The sequence below is a fragment of the Elephas maximus genome, chromosome 1, assembly GCF_024166365.1.
Source record: "Elephas maximus indicus isolate mEleMax1 chromosome 1, mEleMax1 primary haplotype, whole genome shotgun sequence".
Lineage (NCBI taxonomy): Eukaryota > Metazoa > Chordata > Mammalia > Proboscidea > Elephantidae > Elephas > Elephas maximus.
In genome coordinates, this window is record NC_064819.1 from 31,912,788 (window position 1) to 31,932,749 (window position 19,962).

A 19,962-nucleotide genomic window follows, 5' to 3' on the forward strand; every position below is an offset into this window, starting at 1 on the left:
ACTTCTCCCCTCTTTTGTCTGAAAGAAATCATTTTACGAGCTTGGAGACCCTTGTTGGCAAGATTGCTGTTTCCATCTGTAATTGTGTGTCTGGCTCTGTACTGGACTCCTTCTTGTGTTTTTCATAAGAGGCGTTTGGGGTTGCACAGGCTGAGCTTGACTCCATGCAGGTTACAGTGCGGAGTGGACACTGAAAATGATTCTTCCCTTCCTGCTGGTGGGGAACATGAGGGGGTCCCTGAGGAGGGTGTCCCTGTGTATGTGTGGAAGGGGTGCCCCAGCGTCTTTGTCTTTGTTTTTCGTTGGGCCTATCTCTGCCGAATGACACTTAGCGGGCCTGCTGAGAATTTGCATTTCCACCCCAGATATACTGAATCAGAATCTACATTTTAACAAGATCTCAAGGTGATTCTCATGTGTCACTTCCTGGGAACTTGTTAGAAGTACAAATTCTCAGCAGGGGTTCAAACTGGGCCTAAGCCTGATTTGTAAGAAAACTTTGCTGTGGAGTACAGGTTAATGTTTGAATTGATATTATGGTGTTAAAATATACACCAGGGAGTCTGTAAAGTTTCTGATGTCTTAAATAATTAGCAGTAATAGACCTTACTCCTAAAGTTTCTGGAACCTTGGCTGTAGAGGAGTAGTGAGAGCGTCGGGTGTGTGCTGTGAGCGGGTGTGTGCTGTGAGCGGGTGTGTGCTGTGAGCGGGTGTGTGCTGTGAGCGGGTGTGTGCTGTGAGCGGCTGTGTGCTGTGAGCGGGTGTGTGCTGTGAGCGGGTGTGTGCTGTGAGCGGTAGTCTCCAGATGAGCAGCATCCATCCCCTGGCATCTGGGGCCTTGGTAATGCCCATCAGCTGTTCCGGAATCCAGACCTTATGTGGTTCATGTGAGACGTCAGGTTTGGTGGAGGCTTGGAACCTTCTGTCTTTTTGGTTAAATTTGGTAGTTTTGGAACTTAGCCATAACATATGGTGACAAGATAGCACTAATTAAAACTCTTTCTGTGGTTGGTCACAGTTCATGTGGCTAGAATTGTCTTGGTAGGCTCTTGTTAGTTTAGAAACTGTGCATTTAAGTATCTCCAATAGAGAGATAACTGTTTCTTGATAAAACTTTTGGGCTTGTGTTAGTTTTTTGGTGTGTCCACACAGCCTATTTCTTGAGCGCATGTTATTGTCAATTCTAGGAGAGACTTAAATGATGGGAAATACTTTGTATAAGGAAAAGTGTTCAATTAACCTCTCTCGCTCTGCCTGTCACCACCCCCCCCCCCCCCCCACAGAAAGAACAACAAAATACTCCAAAACTAGGCAATGTTAAGTTACTTTGGAAATTTTTTTTTTTAAATGTTCAAAGTCTCTGGTTGTTTTTTTATTTGTAAGATGACAGAATTGGATTTGATGATTTCTACAATTCCATCCAATTTAAAAATGTTCTGATTCTGATGATTTTTATTAAATGTTGAGAGAAGCCTGTAGACTGGTTTTTATAGACTTAAGGCAGCATAGAATTTTGAGAGCTGACGTGGTCTCAGATTATCTAACCCCCCTTCCCTTCTTTACAAAAGTAGAAACCGAGGTTTTGAGATTTGAGATTGTGAGATTATGGCAGAACTGAAATGATATTCCTGGGTCTGTCATTTCCCCCAGTATTTGTAGTCATGCAAATCTCTTAACTCACGTCAAATCTAGAGAAATGGTTGAAAATCGGATTTGAAATTTATAGTACTCATTTAGACAGAGGAAAAACCAAATGTTATTAATGAATAAATAGTAAAACTCAAAGTAATGGATAATCAATGATGCTAATTGCTGTTTTTTATGGCTTTTTAAAAAAATATTTGGACTTTGAAATTTAAGATTTCATTCTCAAAACTACCAGGGCTTAGAAGTCCAAGTGATTGTGAGCCTGGACAGGCTGTCACTTCAGATTGTTCTTTTGCATACCCTCCAGGGGAGTCTGAACTCACTTTACAACTTTGAGCACCTGCTGTGTGCCAGGCACTGTTCCTAGGCACTGGGGGGTTAGGCGTGTCCCTGAGCAGACAGAAATCCTGCTCTGGTAAGGGGTGTGTTTTTCTAGGTGGACACATAATAGCCATAGTGTATCATTTTCTGTTTTAGTGTATTAGAAGGTGAAAGTGTTACCGGGAAGGAGATTGGGAGTGCTGGGGGTGGGGGGTGAGGCTGTAGAACGGTAAGCCTTACTATGAAGAGGTGAACTTTGGGCAGACTAGGAGACCAAGGAGTAAGCTCATCAGGATAGTGAAGAGAGAGTTTGAGGAAGAGTGAGCAGCGCTGGGTGTGAGTGCTGGGGGTAGGTGAGACCTGACAGGTGAGGAGGGCACCGTGAGCAATGTATGGGTGTTGGTTTTTATCCTGAGAGAAACGGGAAGCCAGTGACATATTCCGAGTGGTCTGATAGATCCGCTGTTTCTGTTATCCCATAGTGCCCTATGACATTATACATCGTTTTTTAAGATAAGAAAAAGCTTTGGTGCAGTCTTCTTTACTCTCCAGCAAGCAGCTTCGTTGCATAGATTCTGTTTAAGGTGACCGTCCAAAACCAAACCTAAACTTGTTGCCGTCGAGTTGATGCCAACTCATAGTCATCCTATAGGACAGGTAGAGCTGTCCCACAGGGTTTCCAAGACTGAAATCTTTCCTGGAGCAGACTGCCACATCTTTCTCCCGTGGAGCTGCTGCTGAGTTTGAACCACAGACCTTTCAGTAAGCAGCTGAGTGCTTAACCACTGTACCACCAGGGCTCCTGATAACTGTTCAGTGTTCAATAAAAACTTGTTGCCAAAAAAACAACCAAAAAGTAACTAACGGACCATCCAGTTTACCTAGCCACGATAAGGGTAATAAAAACCAGCCAGCAAAACCTCTTTCATAGGTTGCTTTTGAATGATTCTGGTAGTTTGCCTGTAGTTTAATGGCCGTATGCGGAAAATTGAGCCTTTACGGAGAAAGAAAGGAAATTAGCATTTATTGAGAGCATACTGTCAGCTAGTCTAACAAGGGACAACCGTTATCTTTAGTCTCCACTCCAACTTGGGAGGTAGGTGTTACTACCTCCTTTTAACATGTGGGGAAACCCTGGTGGCCTAGTGGTTAAGAGTTACGGCTGCTAACCAAAAGGTCGGCAGTTCTAATCCACCAGGCGCTCCATGGAAACTCCATGGGGCAGTTCTACTCTGACCTATAGGGTCGCTATGAGTCGAGGGCAGTGGGTTTGGTTTAACATATGTGGACGGCAGTGGGTTTGGTTTAACATATGTGGAAATGCAAGTTTAGCCCTTCTGAATGGTTTCACCAAGGTAGAGAGCTAATGTGTGTCATCACGGCCTACTCCCCCCTCTTCCCCAGGGTTTCATGCTTTCTTGTGGGTAAGGAAACCTTTACTTCCAGTGCTCCGTTTTTCTACCTCTCTGCATTTAGAGCTATTGATTGGAGCCACTTGGTTTTGTCAGCGATCTTTTTACGAAAGACTGTGGTAAGACTATCATAGTTTTCTTCCTGTTTCATTACTTGCCTTAAAAATAACCTAGTACCCCCCCCTCCTTTTTTGGCTTAATATTTGAAATTGTAAACATTTTCTTATATTTTCTGGCCAAACCAAATTGAGGCCTAGTTATGTTTCCACATGAAATCAAATGATCTGATGTAAACATTCAAGCGATTGAAAAAACTATTTTGGTGCATGTGGTAAAAAAGAAAAAAAGGAAAGTAAAATTAACTCAGTGTGGTGATAGTTTTTTTTTTTTTTCCATTTTAATTGAGCAGATCTCACTTGAGTCAAGTGGCTGTTTTGACTGCGTCTCACATATTGGGCTAAGCATAATGCAAATCTGGGAGAAGGTTCCCTTTGAAACATCAGTGTGCGGTGTTCAGCTTGCGATAGTATCAGCCATGACATTGGGTGATGCGAGATAGTTCCACGCAGGATCTAGTTGCTTTGTGGACACAAACAAGCTCTTGAATAAGCAGCTGGCTATCCAGTTTACCTGGCCACTTTAGGTGGATATCCCCCACTCAAGAAAAGGCAAAAACAAAGGGAAAAAAAGCTATCAAAACACTTTTGTCACTTTGTTGAATTCCCGTTGTATAATTAGTATCTGATCACTGAATGTAACTAGGCTGTTTTGTTGTCAGTGTCATAGAATTTTGAGATACACTTTTTTTTTAATAATTTTTATTGCGCTTAAGTGAACGTTTACAAATCAAGTCAGTCTGTCACATATAAACTTATATACACCTCACTCCATACTCCCACTTACTCTCCACCTAATGAGTCAGCCCTTCCAGTCTCTCCTATCGTGACAATTTTGCCAGTTTCTAACCCTCTCTACCCTCCTGAGAGATATACTTTTAAGGAGTTATTTTCTAAAGAATTCTGTTGCATTTTACTTTCGAACCTCGCAGTACTGAGTGCAGAGGTAAGTTGTTGAAATCCATGGCCCATTCCCCTTCATATACAGGGTATGTTTACGTCATTTCAGCGGACATCTAAAGTGCTTACTATCCATAGGATTCCAGCATTTCTGAATTTGGGAACTGAGTAGATAGCAAATCTTAGCATCAGGATATGTCATTTTTCAAAGATCATTTATTTGAAATTTCTTTAAATATGTAGTCTATGGTCAGGAGAAAGCCAATTTAAATCAGTTGCCTTGACTGCTTGTTAGATGTTCAGGAAATAAGTTTGGGAGAATCATGTGAAATGTGAATGGCTAACAGTATTTAGGAGCCCTGGTGGTGCAGTGGTTAAGAGCTCATCTGCTAACCAAAAGGTCGGCAGTTCGAATCCACCAGGCACTCCGTGGAAACCCTATGGGGCAGTTCTGCTGTGTCCTGTGGGGCCACTATGAGTCAGAATTGACTTGATGGCAGTGGATTTGGGTTTGTTTTTGGTAACACAGTATTTGAATGGGTTATTTCTATCCCATTATCATAGGTAATCATGAATTAGCCAGAAAAAATTATTTTTAATAGTCAGTGCAGTTTTCTCCAAACCAGAATCAAAACATTTATTCCATTTACAGAAGTAGTCATCATTTGAATAATCTAATAATTATGGGGTTGGGGAGGAGAAAATCCTTTATATTTCCATTAATGGAATTAAAAAAAAAAACAACTGAGGAAAAGTCTACAAACACCTACAGAACCAGTTTGAATCTTTTAGAGATACCTTAGCGGGATATTTTTTTTTTTCAGGAGGCTGACCACTGTGCGCTATACCATTGTGTATAATAATTACTTTGTATAATCTGTTACTCCACATTTATTAGTAGTGCAGTACTTCTTAAAGATTAATTTTAACTGTTATTCAGTCAAAGTGCAGGAAATTTATGAATCAGTGTTAGAGAAACAGGCACAGACCTTGTTGTTGTTAGGTGCCATCAAGCTGGTTCTGACTCATAGCGACCCCCCATGTACAACAGAATGAACCACTGCCCAGCCCTGTGCCATCCTCACAATCGTTATGCTTGAGCCCATTGTTGCAGGCACCGTTTCAATCCATCTCATTGAGGGTCTTCCTCTTTTTCGCTCACCCTCTACTTTACCAAGCGTGATGTCATTTTGCAGGGACTGGTACCTCCTGATAACATGTCCAAAAGACTTGGGACGAAGTCTCACCATTCTTTCTTCTAAGAAGCATTCTGGCTGTACTTCCAAGACAGATTTGTTCATTCTTCTGGTAGTCCATGATATATTCAGTACTCTTTGCCAACACTGTAATTCAAAGGCATCAATTCTTCTTTGGTCTTCCTTATTCATTGTCTTGCTTTTGCATGCATATGATGTAATTGAAAGTACCATGGCTTGGGTAGGCACCTTAGTCCTCAAAGTGACATTTTTGCTTTTTAATAACACTTTAAAAAGGTCTTTTGCAACAGATTTGCCTAATGTAATGCCTGCTGCTGCTTCCATGGCTGTTGATTGTGTATCCAAGTAAAATGAAATCCTTGACAACTTCAGTCTTTTCTCTGTTTATTGTGATGTTGCTTACTGGCCCAGTTGTGAGGGTTTTTGTTTTCTTTATGTTGAGGTGTAATCCATACTGAAGGCTGTGGTCTTTCATCTTCATCAGTAAGTGCTTCAAGTCCTCCTCACTTTCAGCAGCAAGGTTGTGTCATTGGCATGTTGCAGGATGTCAGTGAGTCTTCTTCCAATCTTGATGCCACATTCTTCTTGTTATAGTCCAGCTTCTCGGATTATTTGCTCAGCATACAGATTGAATAGGTATGATGAAAGGATGAAACCCTGATGCACACCTTTCCCGATTTTAAACCATGCAACATCCCCTTGTTCTGTTTAAATGACTGCCTCTTGATCTATGTGAGCACAGTGAAGTGTTCTGGAATTCCTATTCTTCGCGATGTCCATAATTTGTTATGATCTACACAATCAAATGCCTTTGCATAGTCAGTAAAACACAGGTAATGTCTTTCTGGTGTTCTTTGCTTTCAGCCAAGATCTATCTGCCATCAGCAGTGATATCCCTCATTCCATGTCATGTTCTGAATCTGGCTTGGATTTCTGACAGTTCTTTGTCCATGTGTTGCTGCAACTGTTTTTCAGAGATCTTCAGCAAAATTTACTTTTGTGTGATGTTAATGATTATGTTAGTCATCTAGTGCTGCTATAACAGAAATACCACAAGCAGATGGCTTTAACAAAGAGAGATTTATTCTCTCATAGTCTAGTAGGCTACAAGTCCAAATTCAGGGTGTTAGCTCCAGGGGAAGGCTTTCTCTGTTGGCTCTGGAGGAAGGGCTGTTTCATCGCTCTTCCTTGGCCTAGGATGTTCTCTGCACAGGAACCTCGGGTACAAAGGACACACACTGTCCTGGCACTGCTTTCTTGGTGGTATGAGGTCCCCCATGTCTTTCCGCTTGCTTCTCTCTTTTATATCTCAAAAGAGATTGGCTTAAAGTTTTCACGAAAGGAGAGACTGGAAGGGCTGACTCATTAGGGGGAGAGCAAGTGGGAGTAAGGAGTAAGATGTATATTAACTTATATGTGACAGACTGACTTGATTTTAAACATTCACTTGAAGCTCAATAAAAGTTAATAAAAAAAAAAGAGATTGACTTAAGACAATATCTAATCTCGTAGATCTCATCAATATAACTGCCACTAATCCATCTCATTACATCATAGTGTTAGGATTTACAACACTTGGGGAAATCACATCAGCTGACAAAATGGTAGACAATCACAAAATACTGGGAATTATGACCTAGCCAAGTTGACAGACATTTTGGGGGTACACAGTTCAACCCATGACAATAATATTGGTCAATAATTTCTGCATTCCTTTTTTTGGAATGGTCACAAGTATGGATGTCTTTCAGTCAGTCAGCCCGGTAGCTGTCTTTCAAATTTCTTGGCATAGATGAGTGCGTGCTTCCAGCATTGCAGCCCCTTGTTGAAACATCTCAATTCCTGGAGCCTGGTTTTTTGCCAGTGCCTTCAGTGAAGCTTGCACTTCTTCAATATCATGATGACCATATCTTTTTGGTACAGTGACTCTATTCCTTCCGTTTTGTTTTGATGCTTCCTGTGCCGCCCAGTATTTTCCCTGTAGAATCCTTCAGTATTGCAACTTGGGGTTTGAATTTTTTCTTCAGTTCTTTCAGTTTGAGAAAGGCCAACCATGTTCTTCCCTTTTGGTTTTCTAACTCCAGGCCTTTGCACATTTCATTATAATGCTTTGTCTTCTTGAACCGGCCTTTAAAATCTGCTGTTCAGCTCTTTTACATCATCATTTCTTCCTTTCGCTTTAGCTACTCTACTTTCAAGAGCAACTTTTAGGGTCTCTTCTGACATCCATTTTGGTCTTTTCTTTCTTTCCTGTCTTTTTAATGACCTCTTTCTTCATGTATGATGTCCTTGATGTCATCCCACAACTAGTCTGGCCTTTGATTGTTAGTGTTCAGTGAGTCAAATCTATTCTTGTGATCCGTAAATTCAGGTGGGATATACTCAAGGTTGTACTTTGGCTCTCATGGGCTTGTTTTAATTTTCTTCAGCTTCAACTTGAGTTTGCGTATGAGCAATTGATGGTCTGTTCCATAGTTGGCCCCTGGCCTTGTTCTGATGATGTGGAGGTTTTCTATCATCTCTTTCTGCAGGTGTAGTTGATTCCTGTGTATTCCACCTGGTGAGGTCCATGTGTATAGTCACCGTTTGTCGTGAAAAAAGGTATTTGCAATGAAGAAGTCATTGGTCTTGCAGAATTCTATCATGTGATCTCTGCCATCGTTTCTATTACCAAGCCCATATTTCCCAGCTACAGATCTTTCTTTGTTTCCAGCTTTTGAATTCCAGTCACCAGTAATTATCAATGCTTCTTGATTGCATGTTTGATCAATTTCAGACTGCAGAAGTTGGTAAAAATCTTCAATTGCTTTATCCTTGGCATTAGTATTTGATAGGTAAATTTGAGTAACAGCTGTATTAACTGGTCTTCCTTGTAAGCGTATGGATATTATGCTATCACTGACAGCATTGTACTTCAGGATAGATCTTGAAATGTTCTTTTTGACAGTGAATGTGATGCCATTCCTCTTCAAGTTGTCATAGTAGACCATCTGATTGTCCGATTCAGAATGGCCAATGCCAGTCCGTTTCAGCTCACTAATGCCTAGGAAGTGTTCCATTTCATTTTTGACAACTTCCAGTTTTCCTAGATTCATTCTTTGTACATTTCAGGTTCTGATTATTAATGGATGTTTGCAGCTGTTTGTTCTCATTTTGAGTTGTGCCACATCAGCAAATGAAGGTCCTGAAAGCTTGACTCCATCCATGTCATTAAGGTTGACCCTACTTTGAGGAGGCAGCTCTTCTCCAGTTGTCTTTTGAGTGCCTTCCAACCTGGTGGGCTCATCTTCCAGCATTATATCAGACAATGTTCCGCTGTTCTTTTAGGCACGGACTTAAACATATGTCATTATTCTACACTGCAGATTATAATTTAAAAGATTGCTATTTGAAGGTTGTTTGCTTAATATTTGAAATTGTACGCATTTCCTTATGTTTTCTGACCATAACCTGTGTGTGTAGCGTCCTTCCCCCTCAGGGTTTCATGCTTTCTCCTCTGTAAGGAAACCTTTACTTCCAGTGTCCTGTTTTTCTACCTCTGCATTCAGAGCTATAGATTGGAGCCGCTTGGTTTTGTCAGCTAGAATAGACTGTGGCAGGACTAACATATTTTTCTCCCTGTTGTATTAAAAAAAAGTTGTATTACTTGTCTTAAAAATACCCTATTACCCTCTCTCGACCTCCCCACCACCCAAAAAAAAATGCTGAAGAGAAGTTTCTTCCCTGTACTAGCTTTTTAATTGGGTGGAAGGAATGCTTAATAGGGAACGTTTAATCAGAATGCAAGTTGTTTACATTTGAAAGGAGAAAGGTCAATTACTTATTTGACTTTTCCATAAAATAGGTGAAGAAATGTTTTCAGTTCCTCTCCCCTTCCCCAGCACCCTGAGTGGTTGCACTTTATCCTGTTTGCTTTCTCTTTCACTTGGGCACAATGTAGAATAAATGGAAAGACAACCTGAAGCTGGGTACCAGGGTTTTCCTTCGTGGCCCTGCTGCTTTTTCTGAAGTCTGTCTCTAGATGAGTAACGCTTGGAGGCTTGGTTTTCCCATCTATAACCACCTCGCTGGATTGTTAAAAATTAAATACCTAACACGGTGCCTGGCACACAGTAGGATCCGAGGAATGCTAGCTGCCGGTGTTGTGGTTGTGGTGGTTTATGAACATACATTTTCTTTTGCTTTTTTCTCTGGAGCATTCTTCTTTCCTTCATAGACATGGAAGGGGCCCCTGCTGGGTGCTACATATAGTTCTTGGAGTTTAATCTGAATTAATTTTTGTAAACCTTCACACCCTTTTTACAGATGAAGAAATTGAAGCAGTATTAAATAATTTTCCCAAAGTTTCACAGCAATTAAGCGGTACAGTGAGGATTAAAATCCTGCCGATCTGGCTCAGGAGTTGGCTCTCTTAACTAATGGTCATATTATACTGTTCTCTGTGCAGGCAGAAGAGAGTTGCCAGCCAGTCCTGCTGAGATTCTTAGCCTGACTTTCCTGTAGTAGAACTTTGCCCCTAGGTGAAATTCCTGGGAACTCGTCTGCTCTGTGGAACTGATTTTTCCTGCACTTTAGGTTTCAGACTAGAATCTATGAGGACTTTTTAGAGAGTGGTATAGGATATTGGTAACATTTGCCTACATGTGCAGAATACTGTGTTTCATATATAGAAAGTATGGTTACCTGGGCTAAGACTACCAGTTGCTGTCAGGTGAACTCCCACTCGTGGCAACCCCGTACATGTCAAAGTGCTTCTGTGCCCCATAGGGTTTTCAGTGGCTATTTTTTGGAAGTAGATCCCAGACCTTTCTTCCAGGGAGCCTCCAGGTGGGTTCAAGCCTCCAGCGTTTCTGGTAGTAGGGAGTGTATTAATTGTTTGTGCCAACCAGGGACTCCAGACTAAAACTAGCTCTTCTACATTTCAGATGAAGTTAAACTGTAAACCATATGGTAATCACATGAGAAAGAGCCCTGGTGGAGCAATGGTTAAAGCCCTCAGCTGCTTATCAGAAGGCTGGTGGTTGGAACCCACCAGCATCTCTGGGAGAAAAGAGCTGGGGATCTACTCCTGTAAAGATTATAGCATAGGAAACCCTATGGGACAGTTCTACCCTGTCCTTTAGGGTCATGAGTTGGAATTGACTTGACAGCATACAACAGTACCAATCACATGAGAATCAACATATAGAGTTTTTAGTGAGAATTATGAGTGATTGGAGCCCTGGTGGTATAGCGGTTAAGAGCTACAGCTGCTAACCAGAAGGTCACCAGTTCAGATCCACCAGGCACTCCTTGGAAACCCTAAGGGGCATTTCTGCTCGGTCCTGTAAGGTCACTATGACTCTGAATTGACTCAAGAGCAAAGGGTTTATGAGTGATTATTGAAATATTTTGCCTTTTGTAAGCTGGATTCATTGAATCTGGAGATAACTAGAATTGAGTTAGAAAATTAGTTCTTTAAAAAATATAAAAGCCTAGATGTCTGTTTCATTCTGGAATTCAGACTGAAGTAGTAACTTAAGAGCAAAACGATGAAAAACTCAGAATTATAGAATTAGTAAAGAAAATACAGAATCCTTGATGGAGCAGGAGAAAAGTGGGATGCAGACCTCAAACTCTAGTTAAGAAAAAAAAAAACAATGGTCTGAGTGAGACTGGAGGAACCCCAGAGGTCATGGCCCCTGGACTCTCTGTTAGCCCAAAACTAAAACCATGCCTGAAGCCAACTCTTCAGACAAAGATTAGACTGGACTATAAGACATAAAATGATACAGATGAGAAGCATGCTTCTGAGCTTAAGTAGACGCTTGAGACTATGCGGCCAGCGCCTGTCTGGAAGCGAGATGAGAAGGCAGGCGGGGACAGGAGCTGGTTGAATGGACACGGGGAATACAGGGTGGAGAGAAGGAGTGTGCTGTCACATTGTAGGGAGAGCAACTCAGGTCACAACTGTGTGTGTAAGCTTTTGTATGAGAAACTGACATGAATTGTAAACTTTCACTTAAAGCACAATAAAAAATAAATAGAAGTGGAAGACAAAAATAAAAGAAAATACGTCTTAATTTTTTTTGCTTTTAAAAATATTGCTTATCCATAAAAATTATTTCTACTCTGAAATTGTTAAGATTTAGCTGATTGGAAAGTCATTTTCCATGTTCATTGTTTTTCATGGAGGAAATACAGGAAGAATTTCTTAACTTTATTATCATTCTTGTTATTTTTTTACTATAGAGCCTTTCTGAGCCCCTTCTGTTGGCAGTGGATTTGATAGGTTCAGTGGATAAAGGTCCTCCACTGTTTGACACTTGGCTGCGGCCAAAGGTTTTGCCACAATTATGTATTTTTTAGATAAGCTGCTATTTTAAATGTAAATCTTAAATTCCTTGATTGAAAAACAATCTGAACATGGGCTAGATTTAAGCTTTAAACAATATGGTTTAACAACCTGCCCTTTTTTTATTTTGGAAAGATGAGCAAGTGGTTCTTACTGTTTAGAATACGATCGTATTTCTAACGTGGGTAATCTTTGAGACAGTTGTAATTAGCTTTCTATTACGAGAGGCAGGATTTCTCTTTTTCTCCCTCCCCTCTTCTTTCTTTCTGCTAGTATTAAAAATAATCAGAGCACATCCTTTGTTTTATACATTTTTATACTGAACAGTACTGAATCTTCTTGAAAATTTAATAATATCTGGATGGTTTTAGGAAACCGTGGTGGCGTAGTGGTTAAGTACTATGGCTGCTAACCAAGAGTTCAGCAGTTCAAATCCACCAGTCGCTCCTTGGAAACTCTGTGGGGCAGTTCTACTCTGTTCTGTAGGGTCGCTGTGAGTTGGAATCAACTCGATGGCAGTGGGTTTGGTTTGGTTTTTTGGATGGTTTTAACGTTTGCCACTCAAGACTGTATTGCCTAATCTTACTGGCCGCTCTGGTTTGCTCCTTTTAAATAAGTCTTAAAGTAAGTGGCATGTACTGCCTTTGCGTGCTGAATCATTATAGCTATCATGTGTTTTTGCTTTTAAGAAGATCCCCACTGGGTTTGTAGTAGAAAGAAAGAAAATCCGTCTGTTTCTTCCTGTACCCGTTTTCTCTTCACCCTCATCCCCTATTTATGTACTATTTTATGTATTATACTTTATATATTATACATTTATATGTTACATTTTAATACTCTTCTCTGGTGAGTCATCTTAGAAATTTAAACCTTTGAGGCCATATTCCAAATCAGAGCACTTTGCCTGGTGCTCCCACATGGCTGGGAACAGGGTTGGGAGTCTTCTAGCTGTGCTCCCCCGACTCTACTCCTGGATGGCCCTTGAGAATATGGAACTACTACACTTCTAGTAGGTAATGAGGAGGAGCCCTGTGGCGCAGGGCTTAGGTGCTCAGGTGCTAATCAAAAAGCCCGCAGTTTGAACCCACCAGCTACTCTCAGAGAGAAAGATGTAGTAGTCTGCTTCCATAAAGATTACAGCCTTGAAAACCCCAGATGGCAGTTTTACTCTGTTCTGTAGGGTCGCCATGAGTGGGAATTAGCTCGATGGCAGCAGGTTTAGGAGAACGAGTGTTAACATTTATTCTGGATGCCGGGAGCCCATGGAGAAATGGTGAGAGTGCATTGTAAGTGCAAGAAGGGGCAGGCACTCATCAGACCCTGCAGGAAGGGAATTAGGACCTGGCCTTGTGTTGGGTTTGGCGGGAGCCCAGGCTATGAGTTCCCTGCCAGGTGTCGCTCATTTTTCTTAAAATATACTGACATGGCCCCACCTAACAAATTCTTACTTAAACCAGTTAGTTTACCGTTGCATACATTTTTTTTCCCCAGGTACTGTGACATGGAATTAAATCACTCATATGGTTTTGTTATTAGTTCGTGTGGGTAAGATAATTTTTCATCTCTTTGCTCCCCTAAGTCTCTAACATCTTGCTCAGAGGCAGGAGATCACTGAAAGAGTGAGCTGCTCTTTTTGGCTTGCAGAGGCGACCAAAGTTGTGTTTTCCTTCCTCTCTTCAACAGAGGTGGTGGAAGTTTCAAGGAGCAGAATGGTGGATTTGATACCGTATAATTTTGATGATTTTTCTGCATTCAGCTTTTAGGAGAATGGGGAAAAAGTCAGGCAAAGAAGTTATATCACATTTAATTAAAATGTAATTATCAGGGTGGGCCTGGGGTGGGTCCACTTCCAGGTTAATCTGCAGCACTGTACAGTGGTCACCGATGATCACAGTGGCCATCCGGTACTTCCCTGTTCTTCATGTAGCTATGTGAGTATACATCTGTATACTGTATTTATTTGGGGAGAAAGATAACACTAGCAAGCATGAAACCAGTTTTTCATAACAAAAGTTGAAATCAAAATGGCTTTCTTGTTAATTTTCAGTTAAAGAGAAAGTTAAATTAGGGTAGTTATCTTCTTTGGAGGAAACCCTGGTTGCGTAGTGGTTAAGTGCTACGGTTGCTAACCAAGAGGTTGGCAGTTCGAGTCTGCCAGGCGCTCCTTGGAAACTCTACAGGGCAGTTCTACTCTCTCCTATAGGGTCGCTATGAGTTGGAATTGACTCGACAGCAGTGGGTTTGGTTTTTGGTTTTGTCGTCTTTGGCATTCAGTTTCAGTATAGTTTAGTTGTAATTAAATAGTAAATCTTGAGAAGGAGGTGTTTTTTCAAAGGGGGAAGAACTCTGGAGATTTGAGAGGTTGTGTGGTCTCCTGGGAATGGGTTCCCTGGTGTCCAGGTGGCAGAGTTATCAGTGAAGCCACAGGAGGTTAGTGAATCGGTAGTGTCCTGGCTTTACTGGGGCAGAGAGGTTGACATTTTAATCTGTGACCCTAAGCAGTAACACAGAGAGAGACATGTGGCTGACAGATCAGACTCTGGGGCATAAACGTGTTTTTCATATTGCAGGAGAATAGGGTTAGTTTTCATACTTGATTTTGCATAGGCTCGTTTGTACTCTGAGATGGTGGGGTTTTTTTCCTGAAAAGTTGAAAAGCTTTATAAAGAGCTACAAGCAGCAGTGTGATTTATGGAATGATCACTAAGACTTGGATTCATGAGGACTCTCTGTTCTTGCTCCATTTCTACTAATAACAACCTGGGTGGTTTTTAGACAGACTTCTCAACCTTCTGGGTCTGTTCCTTCATCTGAACAGCGGGGGGATTGGGGTTTGTGATCTGTTGCTTTGGACCCAGATCAAAGATTCTGGGGTTCTCAGATGTGTTGCTTAGATCACAGTATATCTATTAATGTATGCCCTAAAGCCAAAAAAAACCCTTTGCTGTTGAATTGATTCTGATTCATAGCGACCCTATAGGACAGGGTAGAACTGCCCCATAGGGTTTACAAGGGAACAGCTGGTGGATTTGAACTGCCAACCTTTTGGTTAGCAGCTGAGCTCTTAAACACTGTGCCACCAGGGCTCTGCTGTGTGCCCTGCTCCTGTATGGCAGCTCAGGAGGAATCCACGTGTTTTGCTGAGAGAGGTGTTGGGTTTTGGGAGGGGGAGAGTCACAGTGGGAGGTTGAGATTGCATGGGAGGCCAGCATGGGGGAGGGCTGGGCTGGAAGGGGAGACCGTGGCCCCTGATACCGGGAGAGTAGGGGGAGAACGTGGCCCTTGATACTGGGAGAGTGGGGGGAGAACGTGGCCCTTGATACCAGGAGAGTGGGGGGAGAACGTGGCCCTTGATACTGGGAGAGTGGGGGGAGAACGTGGCCCTTGATAGCGGGAGAGTGGGGGGAGAACGTGGTCCTTGATAGCGGGAGAGTGGGGGGAGAACGTGGCCCTTGATACTGGGAGAGTGGGGGAGAACGTGGTCCTTGATACTTGGAGAGTGGGGGGATAATGTTGCCCTTGATACTGGGGGAGAGGGGAGAACATGGCCCTTGATACTGAGAGAGTGGGGGGAGAACGTGGCCCTTGATACTGGGAGGGAAAAGGAAGAACATGGCCCTTGATACTGGAAGAGGGGAGGGCCTGTTTGCCCTGCCTCATTTCGCTTTGGGTTCAGGCCAGATTAAGAAATGAATGTCCATGGATGTGGGGCCACGAGAAGAGGTTATCACAAGTTTGGTTTCGGTTTAAACCAAACCTAGTGCCGTCGAGTCGATTCCGACTTATAGCCAGCCTATAGGACAGACTAGAACTGCCCCATAGGGTTTCCAAGGAGTGCCTGGCAGATTGAAACTGCCTACCCTTTGGTTAGCAGCTGTAGCACTTAACCGCTTCGCCACCAGGGTTTCCACACCTGTTAGTTTCATGGTTCCCCAGGGCCATTTGGCTCTCCTGGCTGGTGAGATAAGGTCACCTTCTCTCCACCCCTTTTATACATCTCTTTTGGAGCTTTGTGCTTGGTCAGGGTTTTGTGAGCATCTGTACTTCTCTTCCAGAGCCTTCATGCACGCTCTCGGGCTCCACCTTTAGGAAAATGCAGGGTGGTTGAGCCTTTTTTTGCCTCTGTCCTGGTTTCTTTTTCAAAACTATTAACGAATTTTATGTTTCAGGTTTTTTTTTTTTTTAATCTTTCTTTCTCATTAATAGTAGATAAAAAATAAGTCAAATTTAAAGATGTTAGTGTTTTATGAAGAAAAAGCGTTGCTAAGAGTGATTAGTCTTATAATTTCACGCACAGTCTCAGTTTATTTTCTGGTTTCAATAGAACAAGTTGAAATCATCGCAGAAGGATAAAGTTCGTCAGTTTATGATCTTCACACAATCTAGCGAAAAAACAGCAGTAAGTTGTCTGTCTCAAAATGACTGGAAGTTAGATGTTGCAACAGACAATTTTTTCCAAAATCCTGAACTTTATATACGAGAGAGTGTGAAAGGATCACTGGATAGGAAGAAGTTAGAACAACTGTACAATAGATACAAAGGTAAGTGTTTGCTCATGGCCTTCAATATTTTGAATCTGGTTGTCCAGCGTTAATGTGCTTGTTCTAAGAACGCAAAGAATACACAGAACGTAAACAGATTGGTTTGGTGTATCCCAAGAACTCTGTAGATCTTGGAACTAGTTCAAGAGGTCTGAGAGGAGAAATTATTTTCCCCTTTTCACTAGAATTTCTTCTTAGATTCTTTCTTTTCTTTTTGTTTTTCTCCCATTAGGTATCTAGTTTGAGAAGGCGGAGGGAGGGATGTGTTTTTTTCTCATTTTTATAAAATGTAGCTGAACCAGATTTTAAGAAAAGCTGGACAATTTCACTGGTTTTTTAAAAAGAATTGATTAAAGTAATGCATACTTTCATAATACATAATGAATAAAGAAAAGCATAGTCATTTCTCCATCTTGCCCTTATTTATCCACCCAGGTTAGCCAGTATTTAATAGCTGGGTTGGATCCTTCCATCCTTTTCTGTTACGTTTATGTAGAAATACGCATACAGTGTTTCCTCACAGATTCTGCAAAAAATGGATGTATATTGTATATATAGCTCATGCTTACAAGTCAAAGATTATTTGAATTTTTTTTTTTTTTTGCTTAAAGATATTGCCAGATGACTTGTGGAAAGGTGCTTGGGGGGTCACAGCGGCAGTGTATGTGCGTGCCTCGTGCTCCTAGTATTTGTCGGTGTTTTTAATTTTTGCCTGTCTTATTAGTAAATAAAAAAAAAAAAATTTTTTTTTATTAGTAAATATTGGTAGTTCTCCTTATTAAACAATTGTTTACATTGTTGAGGTGGGGATTGAATTAGATAGTCTCCCTGATATTCTCTCAAGAAGTGAACTGTGGTTAAGGTGTACTTTCTTTTAATGTGATATTGTTTCCTTAGAATGCCCCCTTAAAGAAAATCTGGGTATTTTCAGTTAGAATCCCTTATCCCTATATAGAAATGTTGGGTATTTTTGACTGTGGGACATTTTTCACATGGACATATGAGACTTTTTATATTATTGTTAAGTGTCCATCTGCACATTCACCCTGCTGACCATCTTAAGATGCTGTTTAGGGTGCAGAGTGGCCTTACATGTTAAATGGGAAAAATTTCTGGCAGTACTATTGCTTCATGGTTTTGGCATCTGAGATCATTTTTCAATGGGACATAAAGTGTTACCTTTTTCAGTTTTGGGGGAGGTAGCACAGTACATTGTGGCACTAATTTCATATTGTGCTGCTATTTTTAAGATCCTCAAGATGAAAATAAAATTGGAATAGATGGTATCCAGCAGTTCTGTGATGACCTGGCCCTGGACCCAGCCAGCATTAGTGTCTTGATCATCGCATGGAAGTTCAGAGCAGCCACCCAGTGTGAGTTCTCCAGACAGGAGTTCATGGACGGCATGACGGAGTTAGGGTGAGTCCAGGGTGGCCCCAGGAGACTGGGCACCTTACAGTCAGGGTCACTGTAGAACTGCATTGTCTTGAACTGCAGAATGTAAGTAGAGTGATCACTGGCCCACAGACATCGGTAGAGGTAGAGATGGGCCAGCCTGCCAGGTTCCCGCAGTGCACGGTCACGGGCATTGCCAGGCACTGTGTGGCAAGGCCTGTGCCATTCGTGTTATACTTTATTCATTAACGTTAAAATTACTACGCTGTACTATTCCACGTGGATAAGTGAAATGAACAAGTTTGTAAGTTATTTCCTAGTGGGAGGCCGTGAAATTTGAACTTATATAAAATCCTCTAATTTTAAACTGGAAGGTACCTTAAGGTACTAATCACTTTCCCCCACCTCTGCCTTGACAACTGATTAGCTAAATGTCTTTGGATAAGTAGACCGAAAAAGTTACGAGTGAGTAGGTTTTACTAATGACCTATGATTTCTCTTTAACGAGACCGCAGAAGCATTCAGCCTGTGTGTAGGTGACAGGCTGCTCTTTCTGTTTTCAGCAGGCCGTTTTGAATAATAATAGTTAATATTTATTGAGCATTTACATTATTTCAAAAACAGTACTAAATACTTCACCTACTTCTTCAGAACAACTCTGTGAGGGAAGTAGTGTTTATATCCCCATTTTAGAGATGTGGAGAATGATAGAATTAGGAAGTATTAGAGCTAAGTTTTGAACCCAGGTGTTCTGATTCTTGAGCCTGAGGGACGTTGTAATCAGCCAGGGTTCAGTTATAAGACAAAAAACTGCACCAGTAATTTGAAAAGGGAAATTTTAATATAAAAAATTGTTTACTAAGTAAAAAGTAGTTAACTACTGTTGTTGTTGGGTGCTTTGGGGTTGATTTTGACTCATAGTGATCCCATGTGACACAGCAGCACTGCCCATAGGGTTTTCTAGGCTGTAGTCTTTACAAAGCAGATGGCCAGGTCTTTCTTCTGCAGAGCCACTGGGTGGGTGTGAACTGCCAACCTTTTGGCTGTCTGTCAAATGCTTAACGATTGCGCCACCAGGGCTCCTTGGTTAACCACTAAAAGGGGTAAAATAAAACTAGTTTCCAACAAGTAGCAACTGCAGGAAGCAGCTACCACCCTGGGCTGAGGGAAGTGAACAAGGAAGGAACTTAGAAACTTCTGAGGTCCCCACGAGACTGAGATTCAGACCTGGGAGGAAAGGGCGTGACTGCCGGGGGAACACATGCCCCGATGCCTACTGCCACTCTGGTGCAGAGGAAGCTTGCTCACCGCCGCTTGCTGAGGAGCTGGGAGAGCTGCTGCCGCTGTGGTGAACACTGCAGGCACCTCCCAGCACATGAAAACCCTCGCCCCAGTGCAGAAAACAGGCCAGGATAAGGAAAGCTCCTTTTTCCCCTCAGCCTTAGCTGGTAAGAAAGATGTAGTCTCGTAGTTTGTAGTCTATTAGCCAGAGTAGGGCAAAGGAGAGTGGGTTAAAAGCTGAGATACAGGATGTTAGTAACTGTTACAGCTGAGATACAGTAAGTTAGTAACCGTTTAAAGCAGAGATACAGTAAGTAAGTAACTGTTACAGCTGGGATACATACACTAAGTTAGTAACTGTTACAGCTGAGGTACACTAAGTAACTGTTATAGCTGAAATACAGTAAGTTAGTAACCATTTAAAGCTGAAATACAGTAAGTTAGTAACCATTTAAAGCTGCGATACAGTAAGTTAGTAACCGTTTACAGCTGAGATTCAGTAAGTTAGTAACTGTTTAAAGCTGAGATACAATAAGTTAGTAACTGTTTAAAGCAGAGATACATACAGAAAGTAACTTAAAGCTGAGATACAGTAAGTAACCATTTAAAGCTTAAATACAGTAAGTAATGATTTAAAGCTGAAATACAGTAAGTTAGTAACCATTTAAAGCTGCGGTACAGTAAGTTAGTAACTGTTACAGCTGAGATGAATACAGTAAATTAACAACTGTTACAGCTGGGATACAGTAAGTTAGTAACTGTTATAGCTGAGATGAATACAGTAAATTAACAACTGTT

The 19,962-nt window shown here is 41.5% G+C and overlaps 1 protein-coding gene across 6 annotated transcripts in view; it reads left to right on the forward strand.

The window, feature by feature from the left end:
- Positions 1-19,962, forward strand: part of LOC126074848 (DCN1-like protein 1) — a 132,916-nt gene that overhangs the window by 98,253 nt on the left and 14,701 nt on the right. For 5 of the 6 annotated variants that reach the window (XM_049881638.1, XM_049881645.1, XM_049881669.1 and 2 more), the window contains 2 exons: positions 16,272-16,488; positions 17,739-17,907. In XM_049881638.1, the coding sequence (XP_049737595.1) occupies positions 16,272-16,488; positions 17,739-17,907 (386 nt within the window). Of the gene's footprint in view, positions 1-12,061; positions 13,879-16,271; positions 16,489-17,738; positions 17,908-19,962 lie in introns of those variants that run through there. The other variant, XM_049881694.1, reaches the window with a different exon arrangement.